The following is a 25,535-nucleotide window of genomic DNA, read 5'->3' as shown; positions in this document are numbered from 1 at the left end:
CCTTTATATAGGCCAGGCATGGTGATTCATACCTGTAATCCCAACACTTCGGGCAGCCCAAGGTGGGAGGATTGCTTGAGCCCAGGAGTTTGAGAGACCAGCGTGGGCAGAATAGTGAGACCCTGTCTCTACAAAAAAAAATTTAAAAATTAGCCAGGTGTGATGGCACACTCCTGTAGTCCCAGCTACTCGGGAGGCTGAGGCAAGAGGATCACCTGAGCCCAGGAGATCAAGGCTGTGGTGAGCCATGATTGTGCCACTGCACTCCAGCCTGGGCAACAGAGTGAGACTCTGACTCCAAAAAAAAAAAAAAAAAAAAAATTAAAACTCAGGCCTTTCTGTGCTTCTGCCAGTATACTTTGTCCAGTTTTTCACCATGTTCTCACCAGGAAATCTGTTTTCAGAATGATCTGACCAACACACAAGCCAAGGGACATGCTGAGAGGTTTCCCGAGGGCGCTTTCAGCCACGTTAATTCTGTGCCTCTCCATTCCAGCCTTCCAAAGTGGGGCCTTGATGGCTTCGAATGGGGGCTTTGGGTGGAAGGTTTTCACTACACTCCCCACATTCTCTCCCTTATTGAAAGCCACCCAGGAATTTTTTTTTGTGTGTGTGTGTGTGTGACAGGTCTTCTCTCCGTCACCCAGACTGGAATGTAATGGCATGGTCTTAGCTCACCACAGTCTCCAACTCCTAGGCTCAAGTGATCTTCCCACCTCGGCCTCCCAAGTGCTGGGATTACAGGCCTGAGCCACTGTGCCTGGCCAACCACCCCAAGAATTTTAAAGGCCAAGTACTTGTTGGTACTTAGTTTGGAGACTCCTACCCCTCAGTATGAGCCAATGAGAATTGCCATGGTGGCTGTGCACTCTACTTCACCTTCCCGAGCAGTACCATAGAGGGAGGACTAGAAGCCCAAAACCAGCCAATTCTTTACAGATCACAGTGGCATTGAAGCAACATTCCTTCATCTGCTTTTGTCTTTATCACAATATTAAGACACATTTCTGCAGAAGGTATTTGGTACTGGAATGAAGTGCTATAACTTCTCTAGAGAACACATTTGTTTTCAGGTTCTTTTTTTTTTTTTTTTTTTTTTTTGAGTTGGAGTCTCACTCTGTCACCCAGACTGGAGTGCAGTGGCCGCTCCCGGCCACCGCAGTCTCGACCTGCTGGGCTCCGGCGATCCTTCCACCTCAGCTGTCCAAGTAGCTGAAACTACAGGCGCGTGCTACCATGCCTGGCTCATTTTGATTTATTGTATCTCGAGATGAGGTCTCGCCAAGTTGCCCAGATGGGTCTTGAACCCACAGGCTCAGGCAATCCACTCACCTCAGCCTCCCAAAGGCGCGGGATTATAGGCTGAGCCACCGAGCCCGACTTTGTTTTCAGGTTCTTTATCTGAGTCTTCCTTTCAAAACTGAAGAGCCCAGGCATAGTGGTTCACGCCTGTAATCCCAAAACTTTGGGAGGCTGAGGCAGGAGGACAGCTTGAGCCCTTAAGTTCAAGACCAGCATGGGCAACATAGTGAGACCCCATCTTTACAAAAATTAGAAAAACGTCTGTAGTCCCAGCTACTCAGGAGGCTGAGGTGGAAGAATTGCCTGAGCCCAGGAGTTGGAGGCTGTGGTGAGCCATGATTGTGCCACTGGACTCCAGCCTGGGTGACAGAGTGAGATCTTGACTCGGAGGGGAAAGCAATCAGCCATGTTAAAGCACATGCTGTTATAGAAACCAAGAGAAAGTTTATCAGGAACACAGCAGTTGGTGTTGATTTTGCCCAAGTGTCAATTTAAGACAGTAGAAGTGCCCATTGAATCTGCAGGTAGGCTGTGACCTGGGTCATAGCAGTTTCTGTAAAATGGTGGTGGGTGGTGGAGAAAGTTAAACAAAAACCCATGTAGCATGATGTTGGAATAACCAGTTTCCTGAGTCCACGATAGAACGTATCTTCGAGACTGAAAAGATCAAGGAAAGTTGTGTCTTCAACCAGAACTGTTTTAAGAAAAAAAAGACTTGTATCTGTCTGAAGCCAGGTTCTTGACAACTCTTCAGGTTTATCATTCTCAGGAGCCAAGATGAGGCATTAAGGCCAGAGAGAAAACTCCAGCTGACTCAGCATTGAGCATCACAACATACCAGACTGCTCCATCTCCAAGTCCCTGTGTTGTGGGAGATAAGAATCTATCCCATAGGTTTAAAAAAATCATCTTTCTTGAAAAATATGTCGGGAGAAGCTCATATAGCCTATGAATGCAAATTGTGAAAGTCTTGAACTTTCCTCCAAAAGGAACTTTAACAAGCGGTTGTAAGTCATTTGTGGTAAATACTAGGAACCGCTTGACAATCTGAAGTTTTCTACTTAAATCTCCCGTTTACACTTGTTGCTGTGCTCATCTTGCAATCTTGCAAAGCCACTGCCTGACCCTCTTCCCATTCAACCCGAGGATACTCGCTGGCGGTGCTTATGGCTGCAGCCTTTACCCAGAGAAAAAGGAGAACTACAAAGTATAGTGATTATCTTTTAAGTAATTCTTGTTAGGGTCAGAGACAAGTTTTGTCTAGAAATATCTCCAAGAACAGTTTTTATATCTTATTTTCATATTGAAAACCAGCTTCAAAGTGCATATCTATGTAAGGATTAAATAACGTGGCAGCAAGCTTCATTTTTTGCTCAACAGGAAAAGGGTTATATCAACTAAGAACAAAAACAGTAGTAAGAACATGTCCCGAATTCATGGCTCTTATCATTTCCAAATTCGTAAAAAATGATTTGCAAATTGAAGTCCTGGGGAAATTATATGCAAGAGCTAAGAACAGCAGATAGGGAAGAGACCACTCAGCATCGGGCTGCTAACAATGCCGGGCTAGCGTTTTAGCACAGGATGGGACATCAAGGTGTTTCCTGCAAGAGTTAGGAATCTTTTTTCAGAAGTTGTTGTGTAATCACTCTGGGAGGTGAAAATTTTTTCATTTTAAACACAGCAAAATGATCACAAGAACGACTTGATATCACTAAGGTAAATAATTTGTAACTCTATTCACGTCATTTACCAAGATAGTACCCATGATTGACAGCATAGACTTTTGAGTCAGATGGGACTGTGCCAAGTGTTGTTTCTAACAATTTCTTGCTAACAGCATCCCTCCATAAAATGACAAGCTGAGACCCCATTTCTCCTCTTATTGTAGCAACATTTGTGTCAAGTTTGTTTCGGTAATGTGCTTACTAATAACTAAGGAAATAACAGTCGATCAACGAAAAGCATCTCTTAACTGTGGAAGACCAATAGTTTATTACTAGACCACAGTTGATGAAAGTAAGTGATGCTTCTTCCCCCTAGCAAAGAAGCTTCAGGACACCATGACAAGTGTTTGAAGAATCAGTCAGGAAGATCAAACTGCATGTTTAAGGCACTGGCATTACTTGACTTTTTAAGTAACAAAGGAAGACATAATAAATTGACTTAGTTCTCTATTAAGTTTTTCTTCTCTTTACTTGCAAGATAACTTTAATAATTAATAGCTGAAACTTGTGACTTGGAAATAGATCTGTACTCCAGTGAAATACACTTAATCTTTTAAAATTATGCACCCAAAGTTTCTGTTGTTTAAAAAAAAAAAGCAGCTTTGCATAACTGTAACAAGTTGTCATTTTCTGGTTTTCTTTTTTTTTAGAGTTGGAGTCTCACTCTGGTGCCCAGACTGGAGTGCAGTGGCATGCTCCTGGCCACCGCAGCCTCAACCTGCTGGGCTCCGGCCATCCTTCCGCCTCAGCCTTCCAAGTAGCTGGAACTATAGGCACGCACTACCACGCCCGGCTAATTTTTGATTTATTGTAGAGACGAGATCTCGCCAAATTCCCCGGGCAGGTCTCGAACCCGCGAGCTTAGGCAATCCTCTCGCCTTGGCCTCCCAAAATGCTGGGATTACAGGCTGAGCCACCGAGCCCACCCATTTTCTAGTTTTCTATTCAATATAGCCTTGCTTTTGGGACCACAATTAAAATTTACTGAGGAAAAAGTAAGCAGCATATAGTGCATGCTAGATTCTCAGTTAACACATGCACGACTGGCAAATTATTCACTTTTCCTAATACTGAGTGGGGAAAAATAAAAATCTGAAGCTGGTTGCCACAAACTTCTGTCGTTAAGCACAAGTGAAATGATCTTTTCTAACTTGTCACCTTTTTCACAATACAACCCAAAGTTGCAGACATATCCAGTATTTAAATGCCTCAGACACTGCTCTGACTAGCATTCCATACTTTGTATTTTTATTTAGATTATAAACCTGAAAAGACAGTCTTCCACAATGAGGTAAATTCATGTCAGCAGCAACCAGGAACAGAATTTGGAATGTCGTAAATCACGTCAGCCGTCACAAATGAGTTAAGTGTATAATACTTAAAGTAGCATCCTTTCCTGGATCAAGATGGGGCTTTATTCATATTTGAAAATAAATTCTTCAGTAAGTTCTAAATCTTCACTTTAAGTGAGGGTATGTGGAATTGTCTGTTTTCATCTCCCTGAAATAATCTGATCACATCTAAGACAAAAAGTTTTGATAAGGTGCTGTCTGATGGTCTCTGGCCAACTATTTACTTAGGAACCACCACTCAACTCAAACTGGTATTCCAAAGGGAGTAATAAAAACAAAAAACAAAAACCAAGAAACATACAACTAATACAACTTTCTCTTACTCTTCACTTTTTATTATTCAAAAGTCAAATATGTTATTTTTAAATCATCCATCCTCAATTTTGATTTAATGTACCGTCATTTCCCCAAGATATGAAATTTCAGAATCTCTTTGGAATACTAATTTCATGTTTCTAGGTTTAACAAAACTGTTGAAGTTTTAAATTCCACTCTATTTCCCTGAATTCTCAAGACAGTTGCTGATGTAAATTTTAATATAAAATATTTAGTCACAAAATAGTATTGCTTTTGTATGCACATAGTTGTAAGATTACTTTGCTTTTGTCAATAAAAACTATACCATCTTTCATAAAACTCTAAACAAAGTAAGAACGGTGGTGTAGAACAAAAATTACACATGGTAAAACAGGTACCGGCACAACGTCAGGTTATATTACATCAAAAAAGGTTTAATGGTCCCAAATATATATACTCAACAACTAAGCATACACTCAGGGGAGGAAAAAAATCAAAAACAAAGTGAAACAAAAAAGTATGACACAAATGACCACATCTAGAATTCCACTCAATCTTTAATCAAGCAGGGACAAATCCCCACTTAAAAAAAAATCTGCAGTTTGAAGGGCAAAGGGAACAGATAAAAAAGAGGAAACTGTATACTCGCCCTCCCCCAGAGGGTTTCCAAGCCTGTTACAGCTTGATTAAAATGTTCAGAAGGTTCGGCTTTCAAGGCAGGTCTCTTTAAACAAAGAAACTGCTGGCATTCTTAGCTAGGAAGAATCAGGGCACGGGGCCCATCTTCTGAGTCTCCAAAAGCTGTCTGCCCACGGCACCGACCTTCCGTCCCGAGTCCACTTAGAACCCTGCCCCGTTGGCTTTTTGTTTCCAGTTCCTTCCCTGAGAAAAGGGCAATGTGTGGTCCAGGCTGGAGAGCTCAGAGGCAAGTCCTCCCCTAGGTGCATGTCGGCCCCTCCTGCTCCGCTGTATTGGCACTTGATGAGCAGAAGTCGAGTGCGAGGCTGACTGCGTCAGTCATTCACAAGAGACCACTGCTTGTCGTGGACTTCATAGGGGGAGGGGCAGAGAACCAGTTTTTTCCAACAGGTACTGATCATAGGCAGTTGCCATTATTATGAATCAAATTTTGCTTTCTTTGACAATGGTAGCGTATCTTCCTTGTCTTCATCCTCATCATCATCTTCATCATCGTCAGGATAATCTACCAGACCCACGAGGCCTCCCTGGGCAGAAATAAGGATTATTTAAGGAACAGGAAACAAAACGCTACATCTAAATATATCCCTGTTTTAGGTCTGGAGATAGAAGATAGAGCCTATCCTGACAGGTTAACTGTGGCTGTTTCTGGATGGTGGGACTATATTCAACTGAAGTTAGTTATTTTTATGTAGTTCTTAAATTGTTCACAATAAACCTAAATTTTTTAATATTAAGGGAAAACTATGCCAAGTGTTGTGGCTCCCGCTTGTAATCCCAGCAGGAGGCCAAGGCAGGAAGATAGTTTGAGGCCAGTAGTTCGAGACCAGCTTGACAACAAAGAAAGACCCCCCTGTCTCTACCAAAAAATTTTTAAAAAGGGAAAACATTTAAGTTACGTAAAATTAAAACAACACATTTTCAGTAGTTTCTGTCTTCTAGCAAATCCCCTGGGAAACAAAAGTTCACACTGCTTGTCCTCAGCCTGCCACCATTCCAGTGCATCTCAGATTCACTTCTCAGCCTTTAGGGGTCTCCTGCTCAGATCAGAAGGAGAGACAAACAGGCAATAGATTCCAGACTGAGTCAGTGATTCCCAAATGCCAGTCTTCAACTGCTAGTCCAATAATCAATGTATTTTATGCCTCGAAAAGAAAAAAGGACAGTATAAGGCAGCCAAAATAAGCGGTTTTATTCTGACAGTATGTCTTTTTTACATTTTTGTCATTAAAATGTTGTACCTTTCTTATATGAGATGTTACTGATAGTAGATGATTACTTAAAAACAAATCTTAGTTGGCAAAGAAAAGTTAGGGGTATCCAGATATTTCATATATATATTTTTTGAGTTGGAGAGTCCTACTTTGTTATCTCAGCTGGAGTGCAATGGCATGATCACAGCTCATTGCAGCCTTTACCTCTAGGGCTCAGGCAATCCTTCTGCTTCAGCCTCCCAAGTAGCTGTAACTGTAGGTTACCATGCCCAGCTAATTTTTTTATTTTTGTAGACGAATTCTATGTTGCCCAGGCTGGTCTTGAACCCCTAGACTCAGGCAATCCTCCCGTCTCTGCCTCCACATCCCAAGTGTTGGGATGACAGGCATGAGCCAACTGTACCCAGCCAGTATTCAGATTACCCCTTTCCCCACAAAGTCTGTCTAGGTATTAATTGGGAAAACTAAAACTGTAAATGTTTTGACATATAAATCTAAAGCTGTAGTTCTGAAATGCAAAATACCAAATACAAATATATTTGGACTTTTGCCCTGGTCATAAAAACTTTAAAAATGTCCCAACTTTTCGTCAGCTCCATGTATGGTGGGCTCCCATCCTCTAGTTCACACATGTTAGGCCAACTCCACAAGGCAGCAGCAGAAGGGAATAGCAGTCCAGCAAACTGCTGAAGCTTCAATCAGGGAAAAAGGGAAAAGTGGGAGTCCTGGGCATAAGAGCCGTACCTTTGTAGTAATAGCTGCCGTCGGGGATGTACTTTTGGGGACGGATCCAGGAGAGCCGGGAGAGCCTGGGGACCCGGGTGAGCCTGGAGAGCCTGGCAGGCTTGCTGCTGAGGACTGGCTGGTGAGGTTCGTCTTGGTTCCACTGGACAGCGAAAGCTTAAAACTCGGGCTCTGCCGACCAGAAAGGTTCGTCTTCAGGAGCACCTCCTTCTCCTCACTCTCTTTTACTGAAAGTGAAAACAGTGTCAACAGCTGTCACTCACACGCTTGCTTTTGTAACTTCTCCAGATGAGGAGACACTAGACCACATTTAACTAGCTTACTATTTGCTAGATATTTCATATATATATATTTTTTTGAGTTGGAAGGTCTCACTTTGTTGCAATGGCATGATCACAGCTCATTGCAGCCTTTACTTCTAGGACTCAGAGGGCTCAGGCAATCCTTCTGCTTCAGCCTCCCGAGTAGCTGCGACTACAAGTGAGTCACCACGCCCAGCTAATTTTTTTATTTTTTGTAGACGAGTTCTATGTTGCCCAGGCAACAACTGAAATGAAGTTCAATTAATGAGTAACGCTTACCTTGCTCAATTCCATTATATCCACCGGATTTGACTCCAGAGAAGAAATGAACCCTCAGTACCACATTCAGTCTTCCCATCCTTCCTGAAACACTATTCCTCCTTACTTACTCAAGTTAAGTTAGTCTATGCCTTCACAACAGAGCTATTAATTCAGTCTCGACCTACCAAGCAACAGACTCTTTAATATCTACATCATCACACATTCCAAGTGGACACTAGCTCATCATTTTGTCAAGAATTAAAGAATAAACTAGAGTGAGAAGTCTTTGTTTTCTCTTGCCCATCTGTTCAACATACATTTCTTCCTCTCCATGAATTTACTGATTGGATCCATAATGTCATCATCATTTTTGGCTTTGTCAGATGGAGACACCACGGCCTCTCCATCTTCCATGTCATCCTCGTCTGTGTTGAACCACATTTCTTCCTCGTCTTCCAGGGTTCTGGCATCTCTTCGGTATCTGTGATTCCTCAAGATGGAACGCATGCTGCGAGTAAGAGAGTCAAAGAATCACAGAATAGCTGCATTTAGCTTCTCTTCAAGCACTGCTCCAAAATCAGATATCATCTTAAGAGGTTAATGTCAATAGACATGAATGAAAACCCAATTTTACCAAACACATACTCTGAAAAAAATCCCACCATTTCTAGTGTTAAAGAGTGAAATCAAATTTCATATTATCAAAATTGTTCTGCTACAGATCACTTAAACTTCTCAGCATTAGTAATTAACAAATAATAATCTACAAATTTTAAAATATACTATAAAGTATATTTTCTAGTGTTTAGAAAAAGACTTTTTAGAATCTGCAATCTTAATAATTGGTATTTTAAGCAAATTAGACACTATTCTGAGTTTATTCTGAACGCACAAGGCCTCATTCCCACATGTTTTTTATTATCTGGCTTCATACATGCCTGAGGGTCTGCAGATAACACTATGTCCTCCTACACTTCAAGGAAACATCTATGTTGACCATTACAGAAAACTGCAACTTCTTTTAACTATCTGCCTATGCCCCTCAACTCTGTCAAGCCAAATAACAACAAATAAACAAGCCACTACCACAAAGCTTGATGCTCAATGAATAGGTTCAAATATTTAGGACCTACCTATCAAGTTTGGGATTATCTTGCCTTTCTCTTTGTTGTTCAAATCTCAGTTTTAATCCTTTAAATGTCTGTACATAATCTACATCTTCCAGTGCTTTCCAGTAATTTTCAATTACGTGAGCAGTTAATGATTTTATATCTTCCTACAGAAAAGAATTGTAATGAAAAAAAGATAGAAAAATGTCATTCTAGTAAATGAGACTTAATTTAATGAAATCATAAGTCACCCAAAAAAGCTTAATTCCACAAAATTACATAATCTTAGAGATAATCAAACAATGGAAATGGGAATAACATACACTGACTACTGCAGTAGGCGCCAGTTTGTTTATGGCTTTCCAAAGTCAATGCCCAGGTCCCACCCAAGGTCTGATGTCATAGGTCTGCCATGGGACCAGGGCATGAATATGTTAAAGCAAGTCACAGAAAAGTTCTAGAGATGGATGGTGGTGATGGCAGCACAAGGGTGTGAATATGCACTTAGAAATAGTTAAAATGGAAAGTTTAATGTTATGTATATTTTACCATAATTTTGTAAAAAGCAAACAACATGCCACAGATAATTTCACATAGCACCAATGTTTGAGAGTCATGGCTCTCAAATCAAGAGTTTATTATGAAATTACACTCTAGAAACATATGAAAGTAGAGTTGCTTATCTGTCAACTCTAGTTTTACTTTCTTAAAATGATTAGCATGACAGTGTTAAGTCAGTTTTCAAGTCATCCTATAAAGGAGTTATAGCTGCTGAGATAAGATTATTTTGGCTTCTATTATCTTGAATCCAATCTTAAGCCTTCAATACATTGTTTTTTCTCTTTAAAATTCTCTCCCTTATACAATAATCTCAAATAAGCCCAAATACTAGTAATACATATTCAATTTTATCAATTAAAAATCAAGTGCTAATTTAAAAATACAGAACCTACCACTCTAATAAATTCAAACATCTCTATTATGGCAGAGTTCATCAGATTGTAGCGGGATCCATTGTTGAGAAATGCTTTGACAACTGGTTCAAACAGAAAACTTTTCATTATGTAGCGGTTGTAAAATTCATCTTTCAATCCAATAATCTTTCTCTTAAAACGAAGGGCACCTGAAACACAGAGGCACTGGTGTTTAAGTCACATACCGCATGTATATATTTTAGACTTACTATCAAACCAAACATAACCCTGTTTAACAAACATCAAGTCTTCGTGCATAGTGATATGTTAGCACTTCCAGAAATGTGAACCTAAAGATAAGGATTATAAAAGTGTTATCAGAAAAATGTATCCTAAAAGTAGTGTAAGTCATAATAGAACACAAGTCTTAGAAAGCCAAAACAAATTCTGGAAATGACCAGAATGTACTTTATATCTCAAATAAGAGCTGACATGAGTGAGCCTAACGTACTACCTACAATGAAAAAATTCCACATATTCTTTTATATATACCTTAAAATACTAAAAATTGCTTTATTAGGGCAATCCACAGTGCAATTTAATCCTCAATATTTTTAGACATGCTATTTTGCATCATAGTTCATGGATTTACATTGATTTGTCGATGTGGTTGCAGAAATGCTATAAACCCACAAAAATCTGCATGACCCAAAATTTGCCTTCCCACAGTTTAGAAATAAATTTAGAGACTGTTGTTTAAAATGTGGTCCTGTGTGCTTATTGCAGCGAGTATGCTTTTTAATTTTTTCCTAGTTTTCCTTTTTATAATTAGGCTTTAACTTACAGATTCTAAAGTATATTTATATCTTGAGGTATGGGGAGTTACTTAAGTCACCATTCGTCAAGATACAAATATACTCAGTCAGCTAGACTTCAGCAAAGCCCTCTTTACCTAAGTGAAATGATCAGTAAGTTAATGCCCCAGTTGCTGTAAACAGTTCAAAAAAGCATACTCACTTCATGCAGTCACATCGTCTTCGGTTGGCAAGATTAAATATTGTGTTTGTATTTTGATTTCTTTGGAGATCATGGAAGTGGCTCGTTAAATTGCCAATTTGTTATTAATCAAGTCCTTCATGAGCGGGTAGCCAGGCAACCATGCTGACACGGTTTCTGGGTGGGAAGGCAGAGTAAAGCAGCTCAATTTTTCTTTAGTTGGCAGAAAAGAGGTCCACAAGTGAATGCCCAATTAGGTACAGTTGATCATAAACTGCCGAACAGTACAAATGATGAAGAGTGTATCTTCCTAAAGAAACACTCTGGGCAGGGAGTTTCCAAGTAGTTTATAGAATAATTCTTGCATTTTATTTTTTAAATTCCTGAATATTTTTAAAAACATAGCATGGTGAAATAAGACATTTTAAACAATAAGAGGCATCTTTCTGTGTGGTAAGTCAAAGCCTAACAAGGGTTTATTACCCAAAACAGTATTTGCAGGTTTTTTTTTTTTTTTTTAAATGTTAATTGGCAAGGGAACTTAGTGAGGCAGTTCCATTTGCTGGAATGAAAATACTTTAGCGCTTCTGCTAGGAGGTCAATGTTAATCTCTTAGTGATTCTAGCAGAACTCCTTTTAGGAACCGGGGCTCCAGTGCTGCAGGCTTTGTAGACTTGTGTCCTACCATGGCACACCCAGGACCCCACTGGTCTGCATATCATTCCTTGGTGAGTGAAACTCCCTTCCTGGAATTCACTAAGACCAGGGCACACAGACAGTGCTATGGCCTTCAAGCACCTCTACCCAGAAACAGCTGGCAGAGGGCGGTGCCCATGGCCTCCTGCTTTGACTGCATTTCCATCTGCCCTCACATGTGTATTTCAAGAATGCTGTGTGATTTCCACTCAAGCCCAACCCTGGAAAGAAGCCTGCATCAAAAATCTCCAACCTCTGTTCTTTGCTGTTGAATATAAAGTTGCTTTCAACACTTTACCAGTGAGCTCTACGATGGCAAATCACTCAAAGGAGATTAGAGAACTCTTTCGAGACAGGCCAGATCGGCAAAACCACTGGATTTTCAATGTAAAGCACACTGCATACACTCACATCTCTAACCTTCATTCACATGCCAGGGACCTTCTTGTGCTTAGTTCAATCATCTCTTAAAAAACTCATTTGGCCTTACCTTACACAACATGAGATTTCATACAATAAGTCTACAATTTTTTGCCTTGTACGTAACTAATAAGAGCTGAATAAAAGCTTATTTCATTCTTTTCAAAGATATTCATATTTTAAACAAAAATAACAAAAAAACCAAACAACATAAAAGTATGATATAAGAGGCTACAATGTAAGATCCAAGGATCTTGAAAAGGCCAAGGAAATAGACTGAACTGGTAACTAACTTGTAAAGACTGAGTTTAGTTGATTAGTTGTCTATAAATATGACAAAGTATACCAATTAAGAAGCAGCAGATTTTAAAATAACTGACTGGATGCAGTGGCTCACACCTGTAATCCCAGTACTTTGGGAGGCCGAGGCGAGAGGATTGCCGGAGCCCAGGAGTATGAGACCAGCACGGACAACATGGCGAGACCTCATTTCTACAAAAACCAAATCAGCCAGGTATGGTGGCGTGCACCTATATCCCATCTACTTGGGAGACTGAGGTGGAAGGATCGCCTGAGCCCAGGAGGTTGAGGCTACAGTAGCCATGACTGTGCTACTGCACTACAGCCTGGGTGACAGAGTGAGACTCCAACTCAAAAAAATAAAAAAAAGCTCCACAAAGCTGGGCTCGGTGGCTCAGCCTGTAATCCTGCGCTTTGGGAGGCTGAGGTGAGTGAATTGTCTAAGCCTGCGGGTTTGAGACCTGCCTGGGCAACTTGGCGAGACCTCATCACTACAATAAATCAAAAATTAGCCAGGCATGGTAGCGCGCGCCTGTAGTTCCAGCTACTTGGAAAGCTGAGGCGGAAGGATCACTGGAGCCCAGCAGGTCAAGGCTGAGGTGGCCGGGGGCATGCCACTGCACTCCAGTCTGGGCGACGAAGTGAGACTCCAACTCAAAAAAAAAAAAAAAAAAAAAGCTCCACAAATCCCCCGTTTACATTTCACCACTCATTATTTACACATGTGCACCTAAACTTAAATATTTATAAAACCCTCCCTTAAAAAACATTATACATAATACTTTATTTCAAAGTATAGTTTTCCTAGAAGAACCATAAGTATCTGAAGCTTCTCCAAATTTATATTTAGTTCTTAGAAATCTCTGCTAGCAGGCCGGGCGCAGTGGCTCAAGCCTGTAATCCCAGCACTTTGGGATACCAAGGTGAGAGGACTGCCTGAGTCCACAGGTTCGAGACCAGCCTGGGCAATTTGGCAAGACATCATCTCTACAATAAATCAAAAAATTAGCCGGGCGTAGAGGCGCACGCCTGTAGTTCTGGTCACTTGGAAGGCTGAGGCAGAAAGATAGCCTGCGCCCAGGAGTTCAACACTGGGGTGGCTGTGAGTATGCCACTGTACTCCAGCCTGGGCAACAGAGTGAGACTCCAACTCCAGAAAAAATAAATCTCTGATAACAACAACTACTCTGTCCTGCAAAGCCAGTCCTAAAGGCATGTTCCTAATAACTGGTATCCTCTTTAAGAGACACTCCTACTTTCAACCCTGGGAAGAAAGGCGAACCCAGAAGTCACTTACGAGTTCTGATTAGTGATAATCTGAGTCAGTTTGGAAAATATCAACAATAATAAAACATAACTAAGGTTTTGCTAGTGTACTTAGTTTCTGACACCGTAACTTTCATTGATCTGTCATGATTCTCTCCACAGTTGGCAAGAGATTAGGAGAAACTGTCCTCACAAAACTGCAAGTAAAATAATGCAATGAGGAACTGAACTAGAAAAAAGTCCTCGCCATTGAGCGGCCTACCATCTTGACACTGTCCCTGGACTGGTGTCCTAACTGCAGGAAACGTGCTTACCTCACTTTTCCACACTTAACACCTGCTTGCGTATTCAACTGAGAACGCCACACTCTCCCATAACCAAGACATGACTGAAGTTACAACTGTCTTGTGAATGTTCCTGAACAGCCTCATTAAGTTAGAATACATTATCTCCACTATGCTTCCAATCACACCTTAATATAGAGCTTGTACGTTGCATATGACTTTCACATGATTCCTAATAAGCATTCCCTGGACAGCAGAGTCCAAGGTCTCCCTCATCTTCATTTTTCTTGTATAACAGGTATGTATCATACCAAATCAAATAGAAGATGCCGCTGATTGCAAAAAACTTTTTTTCTAAAACTAAGGAAACAAAAGGAATCAGCAAAGTGAACTACCAATTATAATAACATGCCATTAATTTTAAGACTCACCTTGATTTCAGAGATGATAAATGTATAAAAGGCACATTTCAGAATCAATGATAATATGGTAGTAGATTTTAAGTGTATTTATTGAGCAAAATTGCTTAAACTTACTCATTTATTGGGTTTTTCCATTCTGTCCCATCTGTTCACACCCCCTTCCCACACTTAAACAAAACTGTCTACTTTGACATGAAAGAATAATTCAGTTATAAACCTCCTTTAAACTTAACTTTGGTGCTCTCACTTTTACTGCGGTAGCTATATATGAGGAAAACAAATACAAGGTGTCACCTGATAGAAAGTTTAATAAATTTCTTTAAGAAGGAAACAATGGTTTTTATAGTTTATAAATTTTAAATAAAATTTAAACTTATAGTTGTTTTAATAATCTATAACTTTAAAATTTAAGGATATTTAAACCAATTAAGTAAAACAATAATTAGAAATGAAGTAAATAAAAGATAGCAAAAATGGAGTATGTATGTTTAGGCCTCTAATTAGTGGGTGACTATGATGCCTCAAAATAACAACACACCCCCAAACTTACCTTTAAAACCAAAAGGCAAAAGTTAGTTGTTGAACTTCTAGGGTACCTCTAACTGCGGTCTAACAAATTACCAGTAAAGACAATTTAGTTATAAAAACTCATGACCTAAGAAGCCTGGCTGCTGCATGATTAAGAACATTCTGGATTAATCTATTTCCAATTTCTCAGAATCTTGTTTTACTCCAACAAACTAGAGTCTTAAGAATACTGTAAGTTAGTTTTTGAAAAATGTGTGTCTAAGAATAGTCTTTTTAAAAGTCTGCTGTTTTCAAAGAGTGTGTAAGCTTTTCCCATAAAGATCCACCTAGAACATATTTTAGGCTTTGGGGGCAACACGTGGTCTCTGTAGCACATTCGTTTTTCTCTTTTTTAGGCCACCTTTTAAAAACATAAAAAACATTTTTCAGCTTCTAGGTTGTACATAAATAGGGCACAGGCTATTTTTCTGGTCATGGCTGTAGCTTGCCACCCCTATTCTAAAATAACTGAGGTGAAATGATCAAAGGTGCTATGTAATAATGGAATATAACACTGCAGATACACAACTTTGCCGTACACTGAAAGAGTCAGGAAAATCATCTGCTCAATGTGGCAATCACCTCATCAGTGGCAGAGTCAGGACTAGGGTCTAGGTCTCCTGATCTATGATCAGTGTGACTTTTTCTTTCAGGTAATATGATCTAAAGACACCACCAACATGACACTACATAAAGTTAGTAAATAGTTCTATCAGAAGCAACACTTACACAAAGCCAGGAAAGCATGCTTTGAGGCCATGAGGACCAGCACTCTCCGGAGGATATCCTTATTGATAATGTAGTTCTTTATATGGTAGGTATGGTGCTCCACACAAAATGTTAACAATTCCAACACAAGTGCCAACAGCTGGGCAGTTTGGAAATCATCTAAAAAAAACCAAAACACAATTCTACTTAATGACAACATGCTTTTCCTCCTCAAATGTAAGAACTCAAATTCTAATCAAGTGAAGTCCCTTGTTCTAGTAACTCAAATATTTTAACTTCAGGAGGAGGGCACTAATATTTATTGAATGCCTACCATGTGCCAGGAACTGTACTTTACAGTTTTTCTTATTTAATTAAAAAACCCTGTGAAAAACGATTTCCACAATATTATGAGTCTATTAACCAACTAGACCTGAGTCAGAAGAGTTAGTGAGGCAGCTAAGATGCAAATCTAGAAGATCTGCTTTACTCCAAAATTCGAGAGCCATCTACCAAGTGTCCCCACTAGATGCACACTCAGTACAGGAGGGTCTGCCCTCCAGCACATCATCTCCAATGCATCACTTTCTTCCTGCTCTTGATTCCAGGATGCCTTGTGACCCTACTTTACGACTCGTAATGAGTCCACACGGAATTATAATCACTGCCTTGTCTTTGTTCCTCACCAGGCAGCAAACCTCTGAAAGGGTCACTCCCCACCATCCTCGTTTAGACCTACAGATTATACTTCAGAGTCCTTCCACACACTGAGTTCTCAATAAACACTGGGTGAATTGACCGTGTGATTGGGGAAGAAGCCTCAAGCTCTCCCCACTGTGAATGAAGTAGGCAGGAAGAACAGATATTCCTATTTCAAGAACTTGATTCCAGAGTAACCCAAAAAAGGAAGGAAAAAAAAAGGAGTTTAACATGTATTTTATGGACATGTATAAGTTAAATGTACTACATTGAGAATTCATGACAAAATGTTCTTGTTCCTAGAGCTTCAAGAAGGAATTTCCCAATGGAGACCTTAAAACTATTTCCTAAATTAAACACACATACACAAAAGTTAAAGCCCTAAGGAATAACATGCAAAATAACAAATCCTAACATATCCTCAATGTAAATAAAAATAGCTTAATATTGAGCAAATAACTTAGCTCTCCATCTACACACCTGGAGTCTGAATAATTAAAAATATTTTTCATAGCTACTGTCTTCTATTTATTTCACTTGTGTAAATGCAGACTAAATACAAATATTATTTAACAAAAAATTGCTTTAAAATTCTTAAAGCAACAAATAATCCTCATTTTTGCATGCTTCTGTTATCTGATTATAGCACTTTTAAAGAAATTTTATGACGAACATCTCTCTTTAAAATACATTATTAATACTCCAGCTTGCTTTTGATTAAAAAAAAAAAATTATTAAGACCTCAATGAACTTTTGAAGACTGCTACTTTTTTTAAGGTGTGTCCTGTCACCCCACCCCGCCCCCACCCTCTGCCTCCCCTGCTGCCTCCTATAAAAACTGTTATTTAACATCAATGTTGAATTCAAAAACAGAGAACCTAACTACCAACCTGCACGATCTTACCTTTACTAGGCTTGTCTTCTGTTGTATTTGCCAGCAAGGGGGCAGTAAGAACATGCATACAGTGCTTGTAGAAGAAACCCAGAAATTCTGTCTTTTCTGTTTTCTAAGGAATCAAAAATACATCCATGAACTTTAACTGTACTGGTTCCTAGCAGCAATCAACAACATGCTGGTCATCAGAAAGAGGAAAGGTACCCGTGGCTTACATTGGCAGTAGCCAGCATGTTCTCAGGGTCCACTAAAGTTCGAAGCAGGCCCATGAGCTGGACTGCTCCTCCAAGTTCAGGGTCTGTGTCACAAATCATATGCTCTATGATGAGGTTGATGAGCAAAATGTCCTGATGAGAAAAACAGACACTAAGGCTCACTTGTGACCAGACAGAACAGAGAAAGCATGAACTAAGACATGCACTGCACGTTACTCCTGGCTCTAGCTGTCTTGCTAACTGCAAACAAAACTAAATGATTGGCTCATTTACTTGAGGGGACACATGACAGTGTTTCTTTCCCTGAAGTGTGGTGCAGGACATTATACTGAAGAGCACTGAAAATAATTTTATTTTCTTTTATCTTTAAATTTCACTTAACAAAGTTTCCGTGTGATCCTAATAGATCTTTACATCTCTCTCATAATGTGGCTTAACTTTTGAAGAAAGCCCCTGGCCTTTGGGTCCATAGCTTTAACAGCAAGAACACTGGGCTATGATAAAATCATTCTACTTCCATTGCATTTATTTTCCTTCTATTTATGGTAAATGATAACTGTTCTCCATTTGTGGATATAATAGAGGTGTTTTTTAAAAAATAAATTTAGGAAAAAATTAGATGGTATCTAAATGTCTGAAATTGGGGGAAATGAAACTATGATACTTAGAGAACACAGAACAACTAATCAATTATACAGATTCCAAATGCCATGGAAAACAAATTGCTGGTTTTCCTAAAGCTCTGTTATGACTGGCATCACCGGCCCAAGGAGTAAATAAAAACTGAGAAGGATTAAGGGAAAAGATTCAGCTCTTGCCTACACACATGCAAAGGCAGAGTGCACAAGGGTGGAAAAGGAGACGGCGTGCAGAAACAATGGTCAGGAGTGGGAGGCTAGTATCCTCCTGCATGTGAGTAAAGTATTTTGAGGTGTATCAACAGGTGTGCAACTAGTGGTTATGGGGGTCAACAAGAATCACCTTTATTTTCAAGAATACAGATATTTGGTTCTCAAGAGGACATTTTTATTATTTTTTTAAACATTTGTTTTTTTTTTTTTAAAAAGAGACTGTATTTTGCTCTATCACCCAGGCTAGAATGCAGTAATCATAGCTCACTGCTTTGAATCCCTGGGCTCAAGCAATCCTCCTGCTTCAGCCTCCTGAGTAGCTGGGACTACAGGTACACACCACTACACCCAACTAATTTTTTTGAAACAGGGTCTCACTATTGTTGCCCAGACTAATAGGACTGCTTTATAAAAGAAAAACATGACTTAACATTCAACAGTTCAAATTGGTACTGTTTTGCAACTACCCTGGCACTATAATTTAAAAATAAAACCTTAAATTTAGAAGTTACTAGACATTCCACTTCATTTTGACAATATAACACATTAAATAGGATCTTTTCAAAAAGTAAGTCTTTTTCTCATGTTGTAAAAAATACTAGAGACTGAAATTCTACACAGATGTTTTCTGTATCCTTTTCCCCCCATCCTCCCTTAAGGAGGAGTTGAGGGCAGTGTCTTTTTTTTTTTGGAATCAGAGTCTCACTCTGTCACCTAGGCTGGAGTGCAGTGTCACGATCACAGCTACTGCCTCCTCAACCTATGGAGCTCAGGCAATCCCTTTGCCTAAGCCTTCCAAGTAACTAGGACTATAGGCACACAACACCACACCTAATTTTTTGATTTACTGTAGAGATGCGGTCTCGCCAAGTTGCCCTGGATGGTCTCGAATTCCTAGGCTCAGGCAATCCTCTCACCTCAGTCTCCCCAAATGCTGGGATTACAGGTGTGAGCCACCACACACGGCTATTCTTAAGTAAAGTTACTGCCAAAATGTTATGGGAAAAGCAGGAAAATCAGAATCACTGGTTCAATTATCTGACAATAATGCAGAAGTGCACATACAACCAGGGTCCATGTGTGCCACACACCACAGGTCCCAAAATGCCCTCCTCTTAACCAGCTGAAGTATCTCAGGTACTCTGCCACCAAGGGGTCTACTGTGGTTTCCCCTCAATGCTGGAGTGTGTGTGAACAAGACAACAACTTGTTCTCTACACAATAAAGAAACAGCACCCTAAATACTTTTCAAAGGACTGCTTCATTTCCTCATTCTTGATAATTTTAAGAATCTACCCCTAGCAAAGTCAATGTTTTCCCAGGGAAGTTACTCATAATTGCATAGATAGAAGAACAATTGATTGATTAAATGATTTAAGAAAACACAGCAAGCTAACTTCAGAATTAAAAGGAAATCTGATGCCCACATTTTTAAAAGAAATTTAAATTGAACATTAGCAAATAATTGCTGTAGGACAATACATTTATAAACTGAAACAGGAGCCAATTTAGAGGAAGAATAAGCTCTTTGATACTATGGCTACATATTTCCCAAACAGCAACGACCTAAATCTTAGGAGTGTGTAATAAACACAGTTACAGCTTCCTATGTAGAAATACTTACTGCGAATGCAAATAATATTTACCTTGCTGGTTATTTTTTGCTCTGTTAACTTCTTACTTACATCATCATTCTGTTGTGCCTCCTGCATGACAAACTCTCGTACCATGGATGGATTATATTCAACCAAGTATGAGAAAATATCAGTAGCTGCACTTCGCACCTGCGTATCATCCATGCCCTGCAGATAAGAAGCACTTATTTCTCCTATAATTGCAACTATATGAGACTTACAAAACAAAAGAAAAAACATTCTAATATAAAAGAAAGGTTAAGGAAATTCTGCAAGAAAAACATTGTTTTATGGATAAAATTATACTTTCTAAACCCTGTATTGCTATTTGTCTTTCTGTTTTAACATTTCATCTAATAAGCTGCAAAGCTGACAAATCAGTATGAAAAATTCCTCTAACTGCATTCTTTCAATACTGTGTAAAAATATGAAAGGAATTTTATAGCTTCTTTAACATAATTTAATATATAAGTAACATTAAATATTGGCTATAATCAAATACTTCACATTACATAAAAATATTATTTCTGTGGTTTAAAAAGAGTTAATTAAAAGCAAAAAGAAACAAACTTACAAGGATGACTTCTAAAGCTGGTAATATGCCCATGTTTGACAAAGTCTTGAAAAAAGCATCTCTGTTTTGAGGTTGTAGGGTTTGGGAAAATGCACAAAATTCTTTTAAAAAGTTAACCTGAAATTAGGAATAAGGATAAGTAAATATAAAAAAACTGTTGTTTTATTTGTATGCCTTTCTTAATCTCTAATTTCTTACCAATTCCTGTCTTTTTTCCTCATCTGTTGCTTCATCTGTTAGCTGTGCAAACAAATCTGTCAGAAATTTTTCATCTTCCTGTGAAATAAAGGACAAGTGTAATTGCATTAATAAGTGAAATAAAATATAATTTCAGGATGTTAAAACATAATCAGCAATAGCTAGAAAAAAGCAAAGCTGGTACTGGCAATGTTGTTTTGTAAAAGAGAAGGAAAAACAAACTGCGGAAGGGTTAACTTTTGGCAAAGTGATTTCTTCTGCCTATTTAAGGGTCAGATGATAAATATTGTGGGCTTTGCAGGTGGTGTGGTTTCGGCACTACAACTCCTCGGCTCTCTCTTACAGTATGAACAGTCACACAACATGGAGATGAATGAGTATGTGTTCCAATAATAGGCATGGGCCACAATTTGCTGACCCCTCATTTTTAAGGGTTTTATTACCTTAAAAGTTAAGGTTCTACAACCTCTCAAATGAGAATGAAAATAAAGATAAAGTTTTCTTCATGTTTTAAAGACACAGAAAAATGACTCAATTATTTAAAAAACTAAATTCAGAGCTTTTAAAGAAGCTTATTTGAAGACATCACATACACAGTAATATATGTTAAACTGTTTTGAAAAGGATCCAAAGAATACCCAGAAAGGATATTATTAACCAAGACAAGTCACAGAAGTAGAGAGCTTGAAAAGAACTTCCAATGTTATCTTATTCCCTGATTTTGTAACTGAGACTGAGCCTAAAGAATTAACAGGTAGTAGAGCCTTTCTGACTGCCCATTCATATTTTTCTCATTACTTGGAAGACAGTACCTTCCAGTCCGATTTGTTTCATTTTAATTACATCCAACCTCAGCTGGTAGCAGTAGATTCAATACTGCTGTCTATGGCCCTAGACACACCGAAGTCTATACACACACACACATGTACAGGTGTATTCAACCTCTCACTATAGCTCACTATAGCTCCACTGCTGTGGGTGCTTGGAAAATATTTTCTGTGTGACATTCAATTAGCTTGGTTATTCCCACCGTTACTTTCTCTGAAATGTACAAACAGGTCACACCTCATTACACATAATCTTGTTTGTTACCATATGGCATTCAGTTTCAAGATATATCCCAGATATAATAAGGTCTACTAGCTGGAAATCAAATGGTTAAAAAAAGAAATTCTCTGAATTGATGCAGTTGGGGTCCAGAAGCAGACCGAAGGAGAGTGTTGAGCAGTGTCACAGAGGAGCAGTGTCAGTGGCAAAAGGGGGTGATGCTGGGTGTCTGCACAGGATGGGCAGAAACCTGCCTTACACAATAACTCAATCATTCCTTGCCACAACATGTGTGACACACTCCTGCCTTCACAGCAGCACTTGAGACATAAGTACCCGGCAACAAGAGAAACATGACGACAGCACTGGCCGCCAACATTTGCAGAGAGGAAAAGACTTAGCAATTTGAAATTATTCATACTTAATGGGTAAAACTGGCATTTCACATGTATGAAGACCAAGAAAACACAGAAGTAACAAATCCTCACATAACAAAAACAGAACCATACGGAACTAAAAAAAAAAAAAGATCAGAGAACTCAAGACGAGCCAAGGAAACCAGGCTCAAAGTTGGACCAGAACAGAGGGCTCTGCTAGCTAGCAGGAACTAGTTCCTCATCAAAAGTAAACAGAAACCAGTACCAGAACCCACTCCCTCCTCCATGACCAAATGCAGTGCATCATATCCAGGACGACTACTGCATCTACCAGACGGTCCTGCCCCCATCACTTATCTACACGCCTATCTCTAATGGAAAACAAGTCACATTAGCCAACAGGAACTGGAATTATTACTAGCTTTTAGAGAGCAGCTGTAGGTAAAACTGATTTTTCAATTTGAACTCATACATTTTTTTTTTAACTCAAGCTTTTTTTAAAAAAGGTGGCAAGACAATGAATCTGGAAATACAGAAATTTTCTGAAAAGGAACAGATGTGGAGATTAAACACACTGCTGCACTTGTACTGGATACCACCAGGCAGCCCCTGCTGAAATGACCACCTCCTTTCTAGATTAGCAAAGGGAGGTTTCAAGTAATTCCTTCACTTGCAGGCCTGAGGTAAAGTCTTGCAAGTCATATCACATTATCTATTATTCTTACAATATCACAGGCATCAAAGAAACAAACATGAAGGAGGTGTTCAAATAACCAATCTTCTTTGCACTAAGTAAACTTCCATGTCAGTTAGAATAGGCAGATCCACACACTATGGGATGATACAGTGAGAGGTTTCCTAACTCTGGGGATGTTACCATGCAGATTATTACCACAGACTTTGATTCTGTGTTTTGTGCAGAACCCAGGAAACTGAGATACAAGGATCCTAAAACAAGAGACCTGCAATACTGGGCATACTATAAAAAACAATTTGGCGTTTAATAAGTAATACCTCAATAGACACTTGCAGAAATGCTCCCAAGTCTTACATAACATTAACTACTTCACATGCATGATTTCACCCCATCTTCAGACAACTTTATAGAGGAGGCACTAGTGTCGCCATCCTTCAGATGGGGAAACTGAAGCCTGAGGAGGTCACAAGCTGCCCACGTCATAGTCATTGAGAGTTATTAAGTGGCCAACAGCACTGAAACACAAATTCACATCTGCCTAACTTTCCCACAGGCACCCCCACTACAACAACGTGCCTTTTGGTGGGATACACACAATTCTAATTCGCCTCCTCTGTACCTTCCCTTGGCAAAACTGGGCCTTCAGTGTATCATTACCTGGGACTGTTACACATTCTACAGAACCCAGATTCTATATTTAATGACATATCTCTTGGTTTCCCTGTTTTCTCCTTCTTCCAGTCTGTTTTACTCTATGCATAATTTGTAATTAATAACTCTTAAATTTGACTCAGTCATTTCCTCAGTATCACTCCACTGTAATTTCATCAGGCCAGGTTTCTTTACTACACTCACCTTCCCTGTCCCAAACATAACCACCTGTAATCTCATGGTACACTGTCTATTATAATCTCTTGTAGCATCACCAGAACACTTAGTTGTTAAATGCTACCCATCAAGCAGGGCATCTTCTGATGTAGGAGAAAAGGAAGGAGCTGACTCACCTGTAACATACCAACAATTTCTACCTTATTGAAGAAGATAAAGGAGTGAAGCGTTGACAGCATGTTTTCCTCAAAGACCGAAGGGGTGGGGAGAACCATGTCTTGGATGTACTGGACTCTGTAGGTCTGGTGAATTTTTTGTTTCAGCTCAGGATCTGATATGGGAATCACTTCTTTGAACTTGGCAGTTTTTGTTAGAAATTCCCTGTGTTTTCGTGGTTGTGATAAAGCAGGGTCATATTCTAAACATCCAATGACGTCCATTATACATTCCTCAGAGAACATAACTTCGAAAAGAGCAGTTCGATTCAAGAGGAAGATGCCCTTGATAATTTCATACAAGTGGTGCAGTCCTTCAATGTTTTCTAAATCCTCACACACATGGAAGAGCTCCAGGAGCTTTTTAATGTAACCCTCATTTTCCAGTGCCAATGCAAGTTTTTCACGACGAAGGGGCGAAGGTAAAGATGATGCCACAAGCTCTGCAATTTCCTCGAGGCGACTTAATTCACAAGACGGCAACTCCAGACCTGGCGACGACATGTCGTCAAAACGCTCCTCTTCAGATTCATCCACAAGATCCTGAGTGATGTCCACTGAAGGGTCCTTTCCTTGAACCTATGAAAAAAATGTGTAATAGCTGACAAAATATAAACCAGCCAACCTGAAATGATTTTCTAAGAGAAGAACAAAAGCCATTATAAGAAAACTATTAACATAATTTTCAAGTTTAAGACTCTTTTTTCAAAGACAAAATCGTCTACTTTTCTAAGATACATTTCTCCAAATAACACACACTTTCAATTTTACTGAAGTTAATTCAAAGTTCAAAGATGGGGCCAGACATAGTGGTTCACGCCTGTCCTATGATTCCAGCACTTTGGGAGGCCAGAAGTTTGTGACTAGCCTGGGTAACATTGTGAGATCTAATCTCCACAAAAATTTTTAAAAATTAGCCAGGTATGGTGGTGCACACCTATAGTCATAACTACTTCGGAGACTAAGGCAGGAGGATCACTTGAGCCCAGGAGTGTGGAGCTGTAGTGAGCTATGATCATACCACTGCACTCGAGCCTAGGCAACAGAGCAACACCCCATCTTAAAAAAACAAAATCACAACAAAGTTCAAAAAAATGGAACAAGTTTCCTCATAAAGTACAAAGTTTGCGACAACAACAATTTTCTAGGACAGGATAACCCAACTGAGGCTGTGATGAAGAACCCCCTGCAGACCCACAAGTAGTACCTGATGCTAAAACACCCCCCCCAATCTCATATCCCTGGCCCTCCTTTCCAGCAGACCAGAGCACATCTCAGCAATAGGCCTAGGACTGGGCTACAGGATAGGTACCACCAAGCTCTTCAATGTTTAACTCTGAAGTAAAGTTCAAATAAATATTAAATATCATAATGCTACAAATAGCTATGTATAGATATTGTCAAATGATTCTACAAATCAAGGACCAAAGAGTCTGACCAAATTGGTTTGGGACCACACTGGGGCACGATTTGCTCTAAATCCTAGATGGCAGCCCCAAAACAAATGATTTTTAAAAACCTGGGTATAATACAAGTGCATCTACACAAAAACAAAGGCACCTATAAAGGAAATGCAACCTGTGTAGAGTGGAGCTATCCCCCAAGATCACCTGCTTAAAGTAACCAAACTATGAAGAGGTTTTCCTTTCTACACACCCTAACCTGTAGCTTTCATGATCTTCCAGAAGCCCTAAAATCTGTTATAAAACCCAAAGTCACTGTAGG

The 25,535-nt window shown here is 39.4% G+C and overlaps 1 protein-coding gene across 1 annotated transcript in view; it reads right to left on the bottom strand.

Moving 5' to 3' along the window:
- Positions 1-4,694: 4,694 nt before the first annotated feature.
- PPP4R3A (protein phosphatase 4 regulatory subunit 3A) overlaps positions 4,695-25,535 on the bottom strand; it is a 43,938-nt gene continuing 23,097 nt past the window's right edge. The window contains exons 5-16 of the mRNA XM_008072959.2: positions 23,772-24,389; positions 20,647-20,724; positions 20,449-20,565; positions 19,926-20,042; positions 17,390-17,521; positions 17,184-17,286; positions 15,602-15,760; positions 9,961-10,130; positions 9,032-9,174; positions 8,216-8,406; positions 7,336-7,562; positions 4,695-5,904 (exon numbers count right to left, since the gene is read on the bottom strand). Coding sequence (XP_008071150.2) covers positions 5,794-5,904; positions 7,336-7,562; positions 8,216-8,406; positions 9,032-9,174; positions 9,961-10,130; positions 15,602-15,760; positions 17,184-17,286; positions 17,390-17,521; positions 19,926-20,042; positions 20,449-20,565; positions 20,647-20,724; positions 23,772-24,389 — 2,166 coding nt within the window. The 3' untranslated portion in view covers positions 4,695-5,793. The remainder of the gene's footprint in view (positions 5,905-7,335; positions 7,563-8,215; positions 8,407-9,031; positions 9,175-9,960; positions 10,131-15,601; positions 15,761-17,183; positions 17,287-17,389; positions 17,522-19,925; positions 20,043-20,448; positions 20,566-20,646; positions 20,725-23,771; positions 24,390-25,535) is intronic.

Source organism: Carlito syrichta, unplaced genomic scaffold (assembly GCF_000164805.1).
Source record: "Carlito syrichta isolate Samal-C Ts95f unplaced genomic scaffold, Tarsius_syrichta-2.0.1 Scaffold315561, whole genome shotgun sequence".
Classification (NCBI taxonomy): domain Eukaryota; kingdom Metazoa; phylum Chordata; class Mammalia; order Primates; family Tarsiidae; genus Carlito; species Carlito syrichta.
This window is presented reverse-complemented; position numbering and strand designations above follow the sequence as displayed.